The following is a 14,064-nucleotide window of genomic DNA, read 5'->3' as shown; positions in this document are numbered from 1 at the left end:
GGGGGGGAGGGAGGAGGAGGATGATGATGATGTCATTATTTCTCATGCTATAAGCGAGACACAAGATGCGGGCTTTACATATACAAGTCATTGGGAAAAGTATGGCATGAAGCATATAGCTGGACCAGGACGTTCCATTTCGCAGCATGCCCACCCATGGGCAAAGGTGAGCAAAGACCTGATGAACAGGAAGCCAGGCCATAGCCTATTTAACTTTACTGCCTCGTCTGAGTGAACATGGGAACAAGTGACCAAGTGGCTAGAGTGTGTGTGCAAAATGAGGTGTGTACACAGTGCAATAGGTCACCTGACATGTAGCTTGTGCTAAATGTCTGCCCGCAGCTGATGTTTGCTCAGTGCCCCCTTGGGGCAGTGTTGGAACACTTTGTCCTAGATGGTGCAGATACTCATTTAATGGCTGAATGCTCTCATTATACATGCTGTTATGACTGGTTTTGTGACAGAGAAAAAATCTTTGCAGCTAGTCCATATGAAATGAACCCATGTCTGTATCATTGCAATGAAATCCTTTTGATCTGAGGTCGTGTCAGAAATGTTGCCATCTGTTCTCTTACAAACAGTTGGGTCACCAATCGCACATCCTGTTCTGGAGAAGTATTCATCTCCTCAGGTGTCCTGTGGTGGAGGGAGCTCCTCTGGGAAACCATCCTACTTGAACCATGTGACTCGCTGTGAGGCACTGGCCAACAGTTGAGGGAATTGCAGGCCCTGGATCTTAGAACCTCCTGTTCTTCTGTTCCTGATCTTAACTTGGACAAATCTTAGCATATTTTTAACACCTTCACAATTTCAAAAGACAAGTCTATGAAGAAATCAAAGAAAATTAATTTTGCCATTCCTAGATATTCCTTCTTCACCTGCCCCAAAATTTATGTTCCTGAACACTGTATAAACACAAGTGCTGGTGATTGAAGACTCTGGAATGTGGTTGTCTACAAGGGCTGCTTCGAGTCCCAACTTTTCCTCTTTCCATGACGATTGTTCAGTGGAATTAGTGTATTGCTGCCACTTCCCTGAACAACTGCTACTTTTATTCTATCTTGCAATGTCACGTTGCAAGAAACCATGTTTCTGATAGTTACTTTCCTAAGTTCTGCTTCTACAACAGTTACTGTAATATTTGTGCCAAACCCACAGAGTGGTTTGCACATATGTACACACAAATGTTATAGTGAATGGGTGCCTTTACAAACAAGGTTGGAAGTGGTGGCTGTACAGATTCGAACAACTGTTAGTAGCACTATTTGCAATATTGACATGCTGTAGGGGGTGAAAAATAAGCTACTCTGAGTAGCTCAACTTGATACATAATCGCCCCACCTCCAGTCTTCCTCCTCCTTGGGGATTTTAATGTACATAACCCACTGTGGTGGACGTCCAGACACTCCAGTAGGTGTCTCCTCATCAACTAGTTGCTTGATTATTGTTGTCAGTGACAGATTCCCTACCCACTTCAGCACAGCACATAACTCATTCTCGGCTGTTGATGTTCCGTGGCTCATGCAACTTAATCACGTTATTACAAAAGACTGTACGTAATGCTGTGAGCCAGTGACCATTTCCCAGTGGTCTTGGTATCCCCATTTCCCCCCCTACCAAACCAACCTGCCTCTAACGCATTCCAGAGGGCAAACTGACAGATTTGTGGTTTGAAGGCCACCTTTTCCTGTCCCCCAATCTGGACCTTTGATAGTGTTTGTAGAGCTGTAACATCAGCTAAGGTGCTGACATGATCCATAATCAAATGATGCAACACCTAAATGTGGACTGCAAAATTGCCTCCTCGGAGTCTTTAGTTGTATCTGGCTTAGAGGTGAACTCCTCTTAATAGTATCCTCTAAATTGTATCATTTAGATCCTTAAGCTATGATAGGATCCTACTTCCATTGATAGCTACTGGTCAACCAGTTTCACTTGTGGGCTGTATGAATTACTTGAGAGAATGATAAAACATTAGCTGTCATGGGTCCTTGTGCTGCCAACCCTGTTATCTAACTAGCAGTGTGATTTCCAGGAAGGCTGGTCCACAACCAGTCAGATTAGAAATGTCAATAAGATTAGCCTTTACTAAACTATCGCGCTATTATTAAAGTTTTCTACATAAGACATACAAACCTTCATATGTAATTGAGTCAATAAAAATATAGCTTGAGTAGCATAGTGTCACGCATCTTGTAAAAGCTGCAAAGAAGCCCAGTTGGTGTTAATACATCATGTGGGTGATGGATGTCTGGACAGCTATTTCAGTTCAATGCCATTGTAATGTTATTCCTAGGTGGGTAATAAACTTCAGTACATTATCTTTCTGTAGAGTTCAGAAAGTCCAAAAGTTGAATGTTTGGAAAAGTCTCTCTCACACTGTAGCAGAGTTGAACAGGGAATGTTTTACTGGGGAAATTTTATCATGTAGGCTTGAAAATTTGTAATTCTGGCATTTGAGAGAAATCTTCTTACAGAAGTAACTTCAGTGCTTGACTTGCCAATGAAAGACAGCTATTTAGGTAAGAAAATGCACTTATTTTATATGTAATCCCTAAGTACACTTTCTCAAGATATACAAAATAACCATTTACTGTTGCCATAAACTTTTTATTGGACTCATAAGATTTACAAACCACTGATTTCCTTAGGAATAGTGTTGATGTCAAATGATTCGTACTTCAGATTCCTCAGTTTTCCAGTTTTGAAAGCACAATTGTGGACAGGTGCGTTGCCCTGATAAAATATTTTCTCCTTCATTTTGTAGACACTCCCTTCTTGTGTGTATTTGCAGCCTCTTGGGCCGAAGCACTTGTGTAGCATTTAGGATTTTTGTTGTATACTTTGCAAAGTAATCCCTGGGGATATTCCCATTGCACCCCAGAAAGAAACAGTCCTTTACCCCTCTGGCAGATGAAAATATACTTCATACTTTCTGGCACTGTGCCACTGGCATCTACCTGCTACTTTGTTGTTTCATTTTTGGTCTGAGATTGGGAACTCATGCCTCATTCACACTAACAGGCATGTGCATAAGATGTTGAATTAAAGAATACTCAAAATATTACTGGTAAATTTGCATCTTCATAATGTAAAATGTACAGTATACTTTCTCATGATACAAACGTAGTGTCATTTCGTACATCTTGAATTTCCGGTAGCCATTTTTACTCGAGGCTCAACCACTGGTGAACCAAAACATATAACTACTACCCACCATGAGATTCAACACCTAGTGGCATTGGGGACACACAATTTAATAACAAAAGTATGTAAGGGCATTAGACAAATTGAGTATCATTCTAATGGTAATAGAGGCCACAAATAAGAATGTTAACTGATTAACTGACGTTTAACTTCAGCAAAAGGCAAATTATGGCTTCGCACATAGTAACAAGCATCTTGTAAATGGTAAAACTAATCTGCTGTTTGTGAGCTACTGTTGCAAAAATCTATGAAAAGTGGTTGAAGGGCAGTGGAACCACTGGCAGCAAGGAGTTCTATGCCCACACCTCACACAGAACATGGACATGGGAGGCTTGCCTGCTCTTTAAAGCAGGATAGGTGGTGATCTGTGGTAGAGCTGATGACAGGGTATAAAGCTACTGCAGATAAGTATTTTGGAGTACATAGTTCTTTGAACATTGTGCTCCACAGCAGGTGTAGGAGTCTACATGATCCCATGTTGCTTCAGGGATCATGTCTGGATATGCCATCTCCCAGGCAAAGGGCTACACAGAGCAAGCACCATGCCATGGATGCAGACTGGTGGGGACAGTGTTACATTATTGGGGACATTCATTGGGGCTTTCATGGGACTTGTGCCAGTAATCAAACGCTCCATAACAGCTGCAGGGTGAAGCAGCCATCAAGTTGTGGCTCATGTTGGCACTAATGGCGGCTATTACTTGGGTTCTGAGGCCACCCAAGTTCATAGGGGCAGCTGCTAGAAGTGGTGAAGACTACTGACCTTGCGTGCATGATGCAAGCAGAGCTCACAATTTGCAGCACCATTTGCAGAATTAAATCAATTCTTTTCGTTTGCAGCTGACAAGGGAATGGTCCAATAAGACATGTCAAAACCTATCCTGAATTTTTTACACAGTAAGAAGATAATGAAAGAAATGCACTACCAGAATTTTAGTTGCTAAGAGGCACTGCAAGTATTTTGTAAAAAATGTTGAAGTTACACATTTTTCCCATGCGAAGAATAGCGTATAACAGCGGTTTGTACAGCCCTGTCTGCCTAGCGTGCGTTTCGGCGAATCACTCACACAGCGCTGCATAACAGAATTATCCGGAGTTCACAGGCACCAACTTTAAGCACCTAAAGCCTGGTTTGCAGTGGAGCAAATGGAAGCAAACACGTGCGAATGAGCATTTGCAGAAAATTCACTACAGTGCATTTGAATATGGGTAGAATCGTTTACGATAGTGGGAACGGAAGAGAACACAAAGTAGCGAACATTGCCTATGAATGCCGTGTTATAGGTTTTTAGCTTCTGGAGCTAAAATTCAGCATACAGGATAAAACTCTATTATATTAGAGCCACAATATGAAACTTTGCTGTTCAGTGAGGATTATTTTGCATGGTGAGCACACTGTCTTGATGGAGTATGCAAAAATGGCGCAGGGAAGGCAGAATTTAAGTGTCTCAATTTGTATGGAAGTATGATGTGTGGAGATTGCGCACTTTACATGGAATTGCATCTCCATCTCTCCTTTGCACCGATCCAAAATTTTCATAGTATGTTGGCTGCCGTTTTTCCCAGGCTTCTCATTACTGTTGAGGGGCAATTTATAAACAGAACACTAATTACTGACTTTGATCATTATTTCAAGAGGTGACACAGCTAGCATTTCCACTACACATGTAAGGTCTAATGGTCATATTCTTTTTTTTCTTTTTTTCTTTTTTTTTTTTACCCCTAAAACAAAAATGGTGTAGTGGTAAAGTGCCCACTTTGTGATGCTGAGAGCACTGGATCAAATCCCGTTCAGGCCACAACATTTTCACTATGATTTTTAACTGAGCATTCACTTCTCACAGATGTTGGAGTGGCCACAAAAGACGTGCAAGGATTCCACGTTAAACTGCAGGTCTCCATTTTCCGATTAGGTAACTGGGGAAGGTTAAGGACACGTAAGTAGCTGCAGTGGCGACCAGTTGAAAGACCTGCAAGAGGCCTACTGGTTGCACTAGACAGAATTCTCTTTCACTCGTGCTTGTCAGCTTGTTTGCTCCGGTGAAAACCCGGTTTAAACTATACAAATATTTTTTTGAATAACTTCATATCGACAGTTCAGTTCTTGCACATGTAATTCTGGTAAAAGTGGCTACCAGAGAAAAGAAAATTGTGGCAGTGTTTGATGTCAAAGACGAATTCCATCAGTGAGGACTTGTAATTTGTTGAAATGAAATGTGCCTTGCAGTACTACATTTCATAACAATTTCTGTAGGCCATTTTTTATAATAATTTTTGAATCTTGTACATTTTACTACAGCGAAACAATTCTTTTTTCATTTCCTGTAATCTTCATGAAAATCCGAAGTGTGTATTGAATGACAAAAACAAACATTTTTCTTGCACCAGGCACCCCGGACAAACGAGAAATTGATGAAGTCAGGCACTTCTCAGTAACCAAGAGTTTTATTTAGACAGAACTGGGATGGAATCAGAAATGATCCCGGCCATTATTTTGCACGTTGTGCTGCATACGAGGCATACTTGATCAAAGTCGTGAAGTGTGGCGAAGAAAACTGGTAATGCACAAATGACTGTAGCTTCAGAATACCACTGATAAACCCGAAATGAGGGAGAGATATTGGAAATTATGTTGTCTGATAATTTACTGAAAAATGCTTTCCACTGTCAAAGAAATTCTTTATCAAGAGGTTGAATCGCAGTAGTAGTTCCAGACGGAATCCACATTACATCTACAGATTTTTTGCCGTCGTCCACAAAAACAGAGGCATCGTTGTTATGTCCAGACCCTGAATCAAACAAATGCAGTGAATTAGTTTCTGCAGCTGGTAGGAATACATTTCAAACGAAATGTTGAAAATTATTCTTTCCCATTTTTTCCAGATTTTGATAGGTCAATTACAAGATTTTTGCAACTAAACAGTCCATTTTTTTATTTTTGGTCCTAATTTTCCTTGTGATTCTTGAAGACAGATATACTGCTGTGGAAACAGTAAACCACTCATACTTATCACTGGAGTTATTGTATATGAATGCGACATTGCATTCATTGGTTGAGCAACCCACTCTCTTTTCACCCCAAAATGGTGAAGTGCAGTGTGCATGCAGATCTTTCACGAAACCTGACTGATTAGTGTTATAGACAGCAGTTGCAGTGGGAACAGCAAGTTTTGTCTTTACGTCAGCTATGAATTTCTCTATAGCACTATCAGCTGCTCTACATGTTTACGCAATGTAATTTAGCAACTTCCTATTCTGTACGATTTCTTGAACTTACTTAGCCAGATCAACGAAATTAGCATTGTACATCTCAGATGCAGTTCAGAGGGCCCAGTATCACAGATATCCGTTGGTAACGGTGCATAGCCTCACATGAGCAGTTCTAAATCTTTCGAACAGTTTATCATTCATATGGTTTTGGGTTTCTGTATGGGGCATATTTCTGACTTCATGTAATTCATTCTTCCATTTGTACAGTTCATGCTCCAATTTTACAAAACGAAAACACCTTCGCACACTACATAACTTCAAGCTTTTTTCATTCCTTCGTTTAACCAGTATTTCACTGCTTTTTCTTTGTTGCTGAAAGCTGTTGCAGTACATCTTTCTTTTAGTTTTGGAAGGTATTCTTCTTTAGGACTGTTACTGGCACAACTGATGTCATCTGAACCACGGTTTGAGGATTCGTCACAGTTATTTCCTATTTCTTCTAACATATCCACAATTTCAAACGAAATGTCGATATCATTCAAATGAATGTCAAGGAAATCAACTAACAAATGACATATGTATGTCCTCAGGAGAAATAGGTGATTTCGGCTGGAAACCACGTTCTTCATATTTCATCATTGTTAAATTGAGAATGTTAACTGGATTCCATGTTACTGTGAAACTGGAAGAAAAAAAGGTATTATTAGCAGGCATGCCTTAAGAAAGCACAAGAAATATTAATTCAGCTTTGTCTGTATTGTCAATACTTATCAATACTGCAAAAAGCAACTGATAATTTGTAATAGGTGTTACTTGAGTGGCTAATTTGAGAGAATAGTAACTGTGTACTGTAGTGTCAGAGAAACTATTGATGAATGGTAACCTGAAATTTTCTTTACAAATTATGATCAGGTTGTGTCCAATTTCCTGTTTACAAATGTACTGCTGACCTTGTGTGTGTGTGTGTGTGTGTGTGTGTGTGTGTGTGTGTGTGTGTGTGTGTGTGTGTGTGTGTGCACCTAGTTGCACATGCACAGTTGCTGCAGTGCCAGTAGGGGTGTATTTAGTCAATACAGATTAGATATCACTATAGGGGAGAGGGAGGTGTACATTGTAGTCAGAAAGAAAGAAATATTGTTCTATCAAGGTCAAAACTGAGTCTGATTATGAAACTATCTAGATGTGTGTAACAAATCTAGGTGAGCTGAAGTTAATTATTGAATGTTTTTACCATTCACCTGATGCCACCACAACAGTGTTTGTCACTCAGAATAAGTTTACGATCAGTAGAGTGCCAAAGACATGATGCAATATTAGTTGGAGGTGAAAAAAAATCATGCATGGAGGTGACTTCAACCTGCAGAGTATAGAATGGGACTTCTGTGGATTCAATGAAGGTGGCACAGACAGGCAGTCTTGTGAAGTACTTTTGAGCACAGTTTTCTGAAGACTGTTCAGTAGCTACTTAGATAGCCAACATGCAGTGGAAATATTGTAGACCTTGTTGCTATAAACAGGCCTGACCTTACCGATGTTGTCCATATACAGACATGATTTAGTGATCATGAAGTCGTCATGATGACAGTGGTTGCTGATGTAAATAAATACATCAGGAAGGCTAGAAAGTATTTTTTGTGGAAAGAGCAGATAAGTCATTGTTAACATCCCAGTTAGAAAATGAATGGATGTAATTTAGTTCCAATATGATGAACAGACCAATGTCATGGCTGTAGAGGAATTATGAGCAAAGTTAAAACATATTTTAATTTGCACACTGGAGAAGTACGTGCCAATGAGTGGATTAAGGATGGAGAATCCCACCGTGGTTTAATAACAAAATTTGGAAAATGCTTAGGAAGCAGAGACCGTTGCACTCTGAAGTTCGAAAAAGAATGCGCAAATGAGAAGAGGTAAAAGTTAGTACAAATTCTTGCGTATGTAAAAAAAATAATTGATGTGTGAAACATAGACTGAAGACTACCATCATACTTTAGCAAAAAACCTTGCCGAGAAATCAGGTAGATTCTGGTCTGACATAAAATTGCTAAGTGGGTTGAAGGCACCTATCAAGTCACACAAGATAGGAATATATTCAATCTAACAGCAACAAAAAAATAGACTTGGCCTTTATTAGGATATCCACATAATCTGGTGTGTGTGTGTGTGTGTGTGTGTGTGTGTGTGTGTGTGTGTGTGTGTGTGTGTGTGTGTGTGTGTGTGTGCGCGTGCGCGCGCGTGTGTGCATTTAGAGGAACTATGACTCAATTTCAAAAGATTACTTGACCATGCACTGGATTGATAGGTACCCTGTAGAACAGTTTATATGAGAGGGACCCTCCATTGTATAAAGTCATTGTAAAGAAACTTCTAAGGAAACAGAGACTAGGCCAACAGCATAATAGGTCTAAAACAAAGTATAGGACTGTCGATAGAAACACATTTGGTTGTTAAGAGGGCAATACATGAAGCGTTCAGTTATTACCATAACAGAATATTTTCAAATGATCTTTCACAAAACCCAAAGTAATTCTGGTGTTGTATAAAAGCTGTTAATGGCACCAAAGTTAGTGTCGAGCCCCTAGGAAATGAGACAGGGACTGAAGTTTCAGTTTAACAAAACAAATGAAATGCTTAACTCTGTTTTTAAATGTTCATTCACAGGGGAAAACCCAGGAGAATTGTCCCAATTTGTCATACCACTGAAGACGTGAGTAGTGAAATCACCATTAGTGTCCGTGGTGACGAGAAACAGCTGAAATCATTAAAATTGAACAAAGCTTCAGTGTATGAAGAAATCTTTATCAGAGTCTATACTTAATTTGCGGCTGAGTTTAACCGCTCTTCTATGATCTTTCATAGATCCCTCGAACAAAAAACCATGCCCAGTAATTGGAAGAAAGCACAAGTCCCATCTGTCTACAAGACAGGTAGTAGAAGTGAGCCACAAAACTGCCATGCAATATCCTTGACATCAATGTGTTGTAGAATCTTAGAAAAAAGCTCATCTATAATGAGATATCGTGAACAGAATCACCTTGTTCGTGCCAGTCAGCATGGACTCTGAAAACGTCGATTGTGTGGAACCCAACTCACAATTTTCTCACTTGACATACAGAAAGCTTTGGATGAAGGTAGTATGCAGGATTTGTTGGTTTTCAAAAAGCATTTGACTCAGTGCCACACCTATTCTTATTATCAGAAGTCTGATCATATGGGACATCAAGTGAAGTTTGCTACTGGACTGAGGACTTTTTGGTAGGGAGGATGCTGCATGTTATCTTGGATCGAGAGTCATCGTCAGATGTAGAAGTAACTTCAGGTTTGCCCCAGGGAAGTGTGTTGGGGCCCTTGCTATTCATTTTGTATATTAATGATCTTTTGGACAATATTAATAGTAAGCTCAGACTTTTTGGAGATGATGTAGTTGCCTAAAATGAGGTACTTTGTCTAAATATTCAGTCAGATCTGATAAGATTTCAGAGTGGTGCAAAGATTGGCAACTTTGTAGTGATATGAAACAGAATGATGATGTAGGCTCACTTGGGTAAAGCAGGTGGTAGACTTTGGTTTCTTGGTAGAGTGCTGGGATAATTGCAATCAATCTACAAAGGAGATTGCTTACAAATCGCTCTGGCAACACATTCTAGAATACTGCTAAACTGTGTGGCACCTGTACCAAATAGAACTAAGAGAGGATATTGAACATGCACAGAGAAGGGGAAGACAAATGTACAGAGAAGGGCAAAACAAATGGTCGGAGGTTTGTTTGACCAGTTGGAGAGTGTTGCCGAGATGCTGAAGAAACTAAACTGGTATACTCGTGATGATACACGTAAATTAACCCGAGAAAGTCTACTAGCAAAGTTTCAAGAACTGGCTTTAAATGACAACTCTAGGGATGTACTACAACCCAATACGTATCGCTTACATAGGGATCATGAGGACAAGATTAGAATAATTACAGCATGCACAGACACATTCAATCAATCATTCTTCCTGCACTTTGTACATGAATGGAATGAGAAGAAACTCTAATAACTGGTACAATTGGACTATTCCCTGCACTTCTTGGTGGTTTGCATTGTATAGATGTGGTTGTAAATGTAGATTTAGACGTGGTTTGTCCAGTCTGATGTTGCAACAGAAGACAGCGAAAGGAAAATGGAAGTTTTGAATTTCTTACTTCAGAAATCTTGATGCAGAAGGATCGTACAAACATATACTGTCCTGAATGAGATTTTCACTCTGCAGCGGAGTGTGTGCTGTTATGGAACTTTCCTGGCAGATTAAAACTGTGTGCCGGACCGAGACTTGAACTCCGGACCTATGCCTTTTGCGGGGAAGTGCTCGACCATCTGAGCTATCCACGCACGACTCGCGCCCTGTCCTCACAGCTTTACTTCTGCCAGTACCTCATCTCCTACTTTCCAAACTTCACAGAAGTTTCATAACAGCACAAACTCTGCTGCAGAGTGAAAATCTCATTCTGGAAACATCTCCCATGCTGTGGCTAAGCCATGTCTCCACAATATCCTTTCTTCCAGGAGTGCTAGTTCTGCTAGGTTCTAGGTGCTAGTTCTGCCCTCAAAAAAAGAACTGGTTGAAGTATAGGTTAGGTTGGAAGGTAACGGTTTGGTTGAGAGTTGGCAAAGCCCAGTGAATATGAAGCTAAAAAAAACCTTGTTTTGGTGACACTGATCTGTAGCTTAGCCTGTTTGAAACAGTCAGTGACAGTGCTTTAGCCACCATATTGTGTACAGTGTTTGTCATATGTTTCCTACATCACTGATCAAAGCCAATGACTCGTATTTCCTCTATATCCTGTTTCCTGATATGTGAGTGGCTCGAAGACTTATTAAGTAATGTAACCCAGTACATTGTTCTTGACAGTGAGTGTCCATCAGAGATAATTGTATCATCAGGAGTGTCCCAGGGAAGTGTGAGTGATAGGACCACTCTTATTGTCTGTTTCGATAAATGATCTGGCAGACAGGGTGAGCAGCAATCTGCAGCTGTTTCTTGAAGATGGTGTCGTGCACGGGAACATTAAGTAACCACAGGAGGGTACAAAATGACTTGAACATAATTTCTGCTAGTCTTCACCAGTACCAATGGCTTATTCCAGTAGTGTGTCAGTGTCAGACTATAGTTGTGCTACAATTATTGTAAGGAGCATGATAGTGAATTCACATCATTGTTTTGGCGACCAAATTTGCCTGTTCTGAACCTGGTGGAATACATATGAAACATTACTGGGTACCAGCTCCTCATCCATGAATCACTAGTTTGTGATTTAGGGGAATTGCATGACTTGTATGTAACCATCTGGTGTCACCTGCCTCCAGAAACCTACCAAGGACTTGTTGAATTCGTGCAAGGCACAGTCGTTGCTATATTACGTTCCAGAGGTAGACCAAGACTCTGTTAAACAAATGTTCGTAATGTTCTCACTTGTCACTATATTACAGCTTGGCCTATACCGTCACTAACTGTTCACGCTGGAGGCCATTGTTCATGAGGAGTGGAAAAGAAAAAGATCCTACATGAACTCTTCAGTAAGATTACCTCAGTTGTCAAGTTCTGTTGACAGTTTATTTGTGATCAAATCATCTGTAAGAGGCCAATAATTGTTTTGCTTAACTTCTTTAGTGAAAATGTAGCTCATTTCTTGATTTTTGTAGGTAGGATTACAGAGCATCTTGTGTGTTTTTTGGTATGTTTGTTGTAACTGAAGAAATATCATCCTATTGCATAAGCCTGACATTAATTTTTATATGTATGATCATCTTATTGTTTAATGTATGAAGATCTTTTTGTATCATACACCTGTTTTTGAGGCACTTGGCTCAAATTTGTAATTTTCTGTTCCAGTTATTTATGATGATCACTGCTATGTCATATGCCTGTCAAACAAGAAGATTCATGTTGTAAAGAGGAAGTTTGTTCCAAACCAAGTGGATCCAGTAACTGTTTGAGATTGTCAGCAGATCGTTAATTTATGTATATTTTATGCTGCTGTTGGTATTTTTGTATGGGCTGTTTTTCTTATGTTCTGCCATTTATTTAAATTTTGTTAATTTAATGCTTAGTGTTGTAAATACTTTTCAGTAATATTGAGATGACTGACCAGAATTAACATTATCCTAGTCATGCGTAATAACTGTGTGCCTGGAAGTACGTGACAGGGGTCGATGACTTTTGTCAAAATTTATACCCTATGATTGAAGAGACTGATTATGTAGATGACCTCATCTTTCAGTTATACTAGATGTTCAGTTTTAAATGTAGGTCATATTAATGTATTCAGTGATCTCTACCGAGCTTTCCATTACAGTCAAAATAGTGCCTGTTTATATGAAATGCCTTTTTTTACATATCAGAGTTTGGAATAACTGTTGAGATTGAACTGTTTGTCTGCTGTTGCTTGCATGCAGTTTTTAAACAAGTGTATTGTAATAGATGCAGAATAGCACAATTAATTTGTATTAACATATTTTTGTACGTTCTGGTGTCATTGCTACATTAGTGTCCTCACTGCACAGTTTGTTCCTCATTGTGTTCACTACCTTGTGTGTTTGCTTTATTTAATGTTACTCTTCCTTGCTCACAGCAGATAATTTATTGAACCAGTCAATACATGTGAAAAAGAGAGACTTAATTTTGTAAATTGTTTTTAGAAAATAAACAAAATGCTTATAATTTTTAGTGTGTTTACTTTAGTATGAGGCGTGTTTTTGAGTAAGTACCATTTTGCCACACCGCGGCCGCAGCGCTGCGGTCAGCGTTCTGCGCATGCGCACTGAGTACCTACATCTGTTGCCTATGCACTGACGTCATTACAGTCTGATTCTTACTTGTTTACGTTGTGTACTGAGTGTTTAAGATGCCTCCTATAATCGTGAGTCCCACCGACTGTGAAGTATAGGCTGTTATAATATTTCTTTGTGCTAAAGGCCTAAAAGCAATCAATATTCATCATGAAATCTGTGCAGTTTATGGAGAAAACATCATGAGTGATGGAATGGTAAGAAAGTGGGTGAGAGCATTTAAAGATGCCCGCAAAAATGTACATGATGAACAACGGAGTGGGCGTCCTTCAGTCGTTATTGAAAGTTTGTTGCAGGAAGTGGACAATAAGGTGAGAGAAAACAGATGCTTTACGATTTCCTTCTTGCGGTATAACTTTCCTAATGTTTTGCTTAGTGTTTTGTATGGCATTGTGACCGAGCACTTGAATTACCGAAAATTGTGCGCATGTTGGGTACCGAAAATGTTGACGGATGTGCACAAAACCAAACATTTAGACAGTGGATTGACTTTCCTTGAGCGGTACCACAATGATGGTGATGATTTCTCCAGCCAAATTGTTACGGGTGATGAAACATGGGTGGTCTACGTCACACCAGACTCAAAGCAACAGTTCATGGAATGGCGGCATTCAGATTCACCCAGAAAAGTGAAGTTGAAGCGAACAATTTCTGCCCGGAAAATCATGTGCACAGTTTTTTGGGACAGGAAAGGAGTATTGCTTTTGGAATTTCTGTCTCATAATGAGACAATCAATGCAGCAACTTACTGTAAGACATTGCACAATCTGCGCTGTTCAATTCAGAACAAAAGACAAGGCATCGTTTTGCTGCAAGACAA

The 14,064-nt window shown here is 39.7% G+C and overlaps 1 protein-coding gene across 3 annotated transcripts in view; it reads left to right on the top strand.

The window, feature by feature from the left end:
- The window catches only part of LOC124776801 (ragulator complex protein LAMTOR4), a 40,132-nt gene extending 27,016 nt beyond the window's left edge, over positions 1 to 13,116 (top strand). For all 3 annotated transcript variants that reach the window (XM_047251949.1, XM_047251948.1, XM_047251947.1), the window contains exon 4: positions 12,289 to 13,116. In XM_047251949.1, the coding sequence (XP_047107905.1) occupies positions 12,289 to 12,392 (104 nt within the window). In that variant the 3' untranslated portion in view covers positions 12,393 to 13,116. The remainder of the gene's footprint in view (positions 1 to 12,288) is intronic.
- Positions 13,117 to 14,064: the final 948 nt, after the last annotated feature.

The sequence above is a fragment of the Schistocerca piceifrons genome, chromosome 2 (genome assembly GCF_021461385.2).
Source record: "Schistocerca piceifrons isolate TAMUIC-IGC-003096 chromosome 2, iqSchPice1.1, whole genome shotgun sequence".
In the NCBI taxonomy this organism is placed as follows: domain Eukaryota; kingdom Metazoa; phylum Arthropoda; class Insecta; order Orthoptera; family Acrididae; genus Schistocerca; species Schistocerca piceifrons.
The sequence above is the reverse complement of the archived record's forward strand: the minus strand, read 5'-3'. Positions and strand labels throughout refer to the sequence as shown.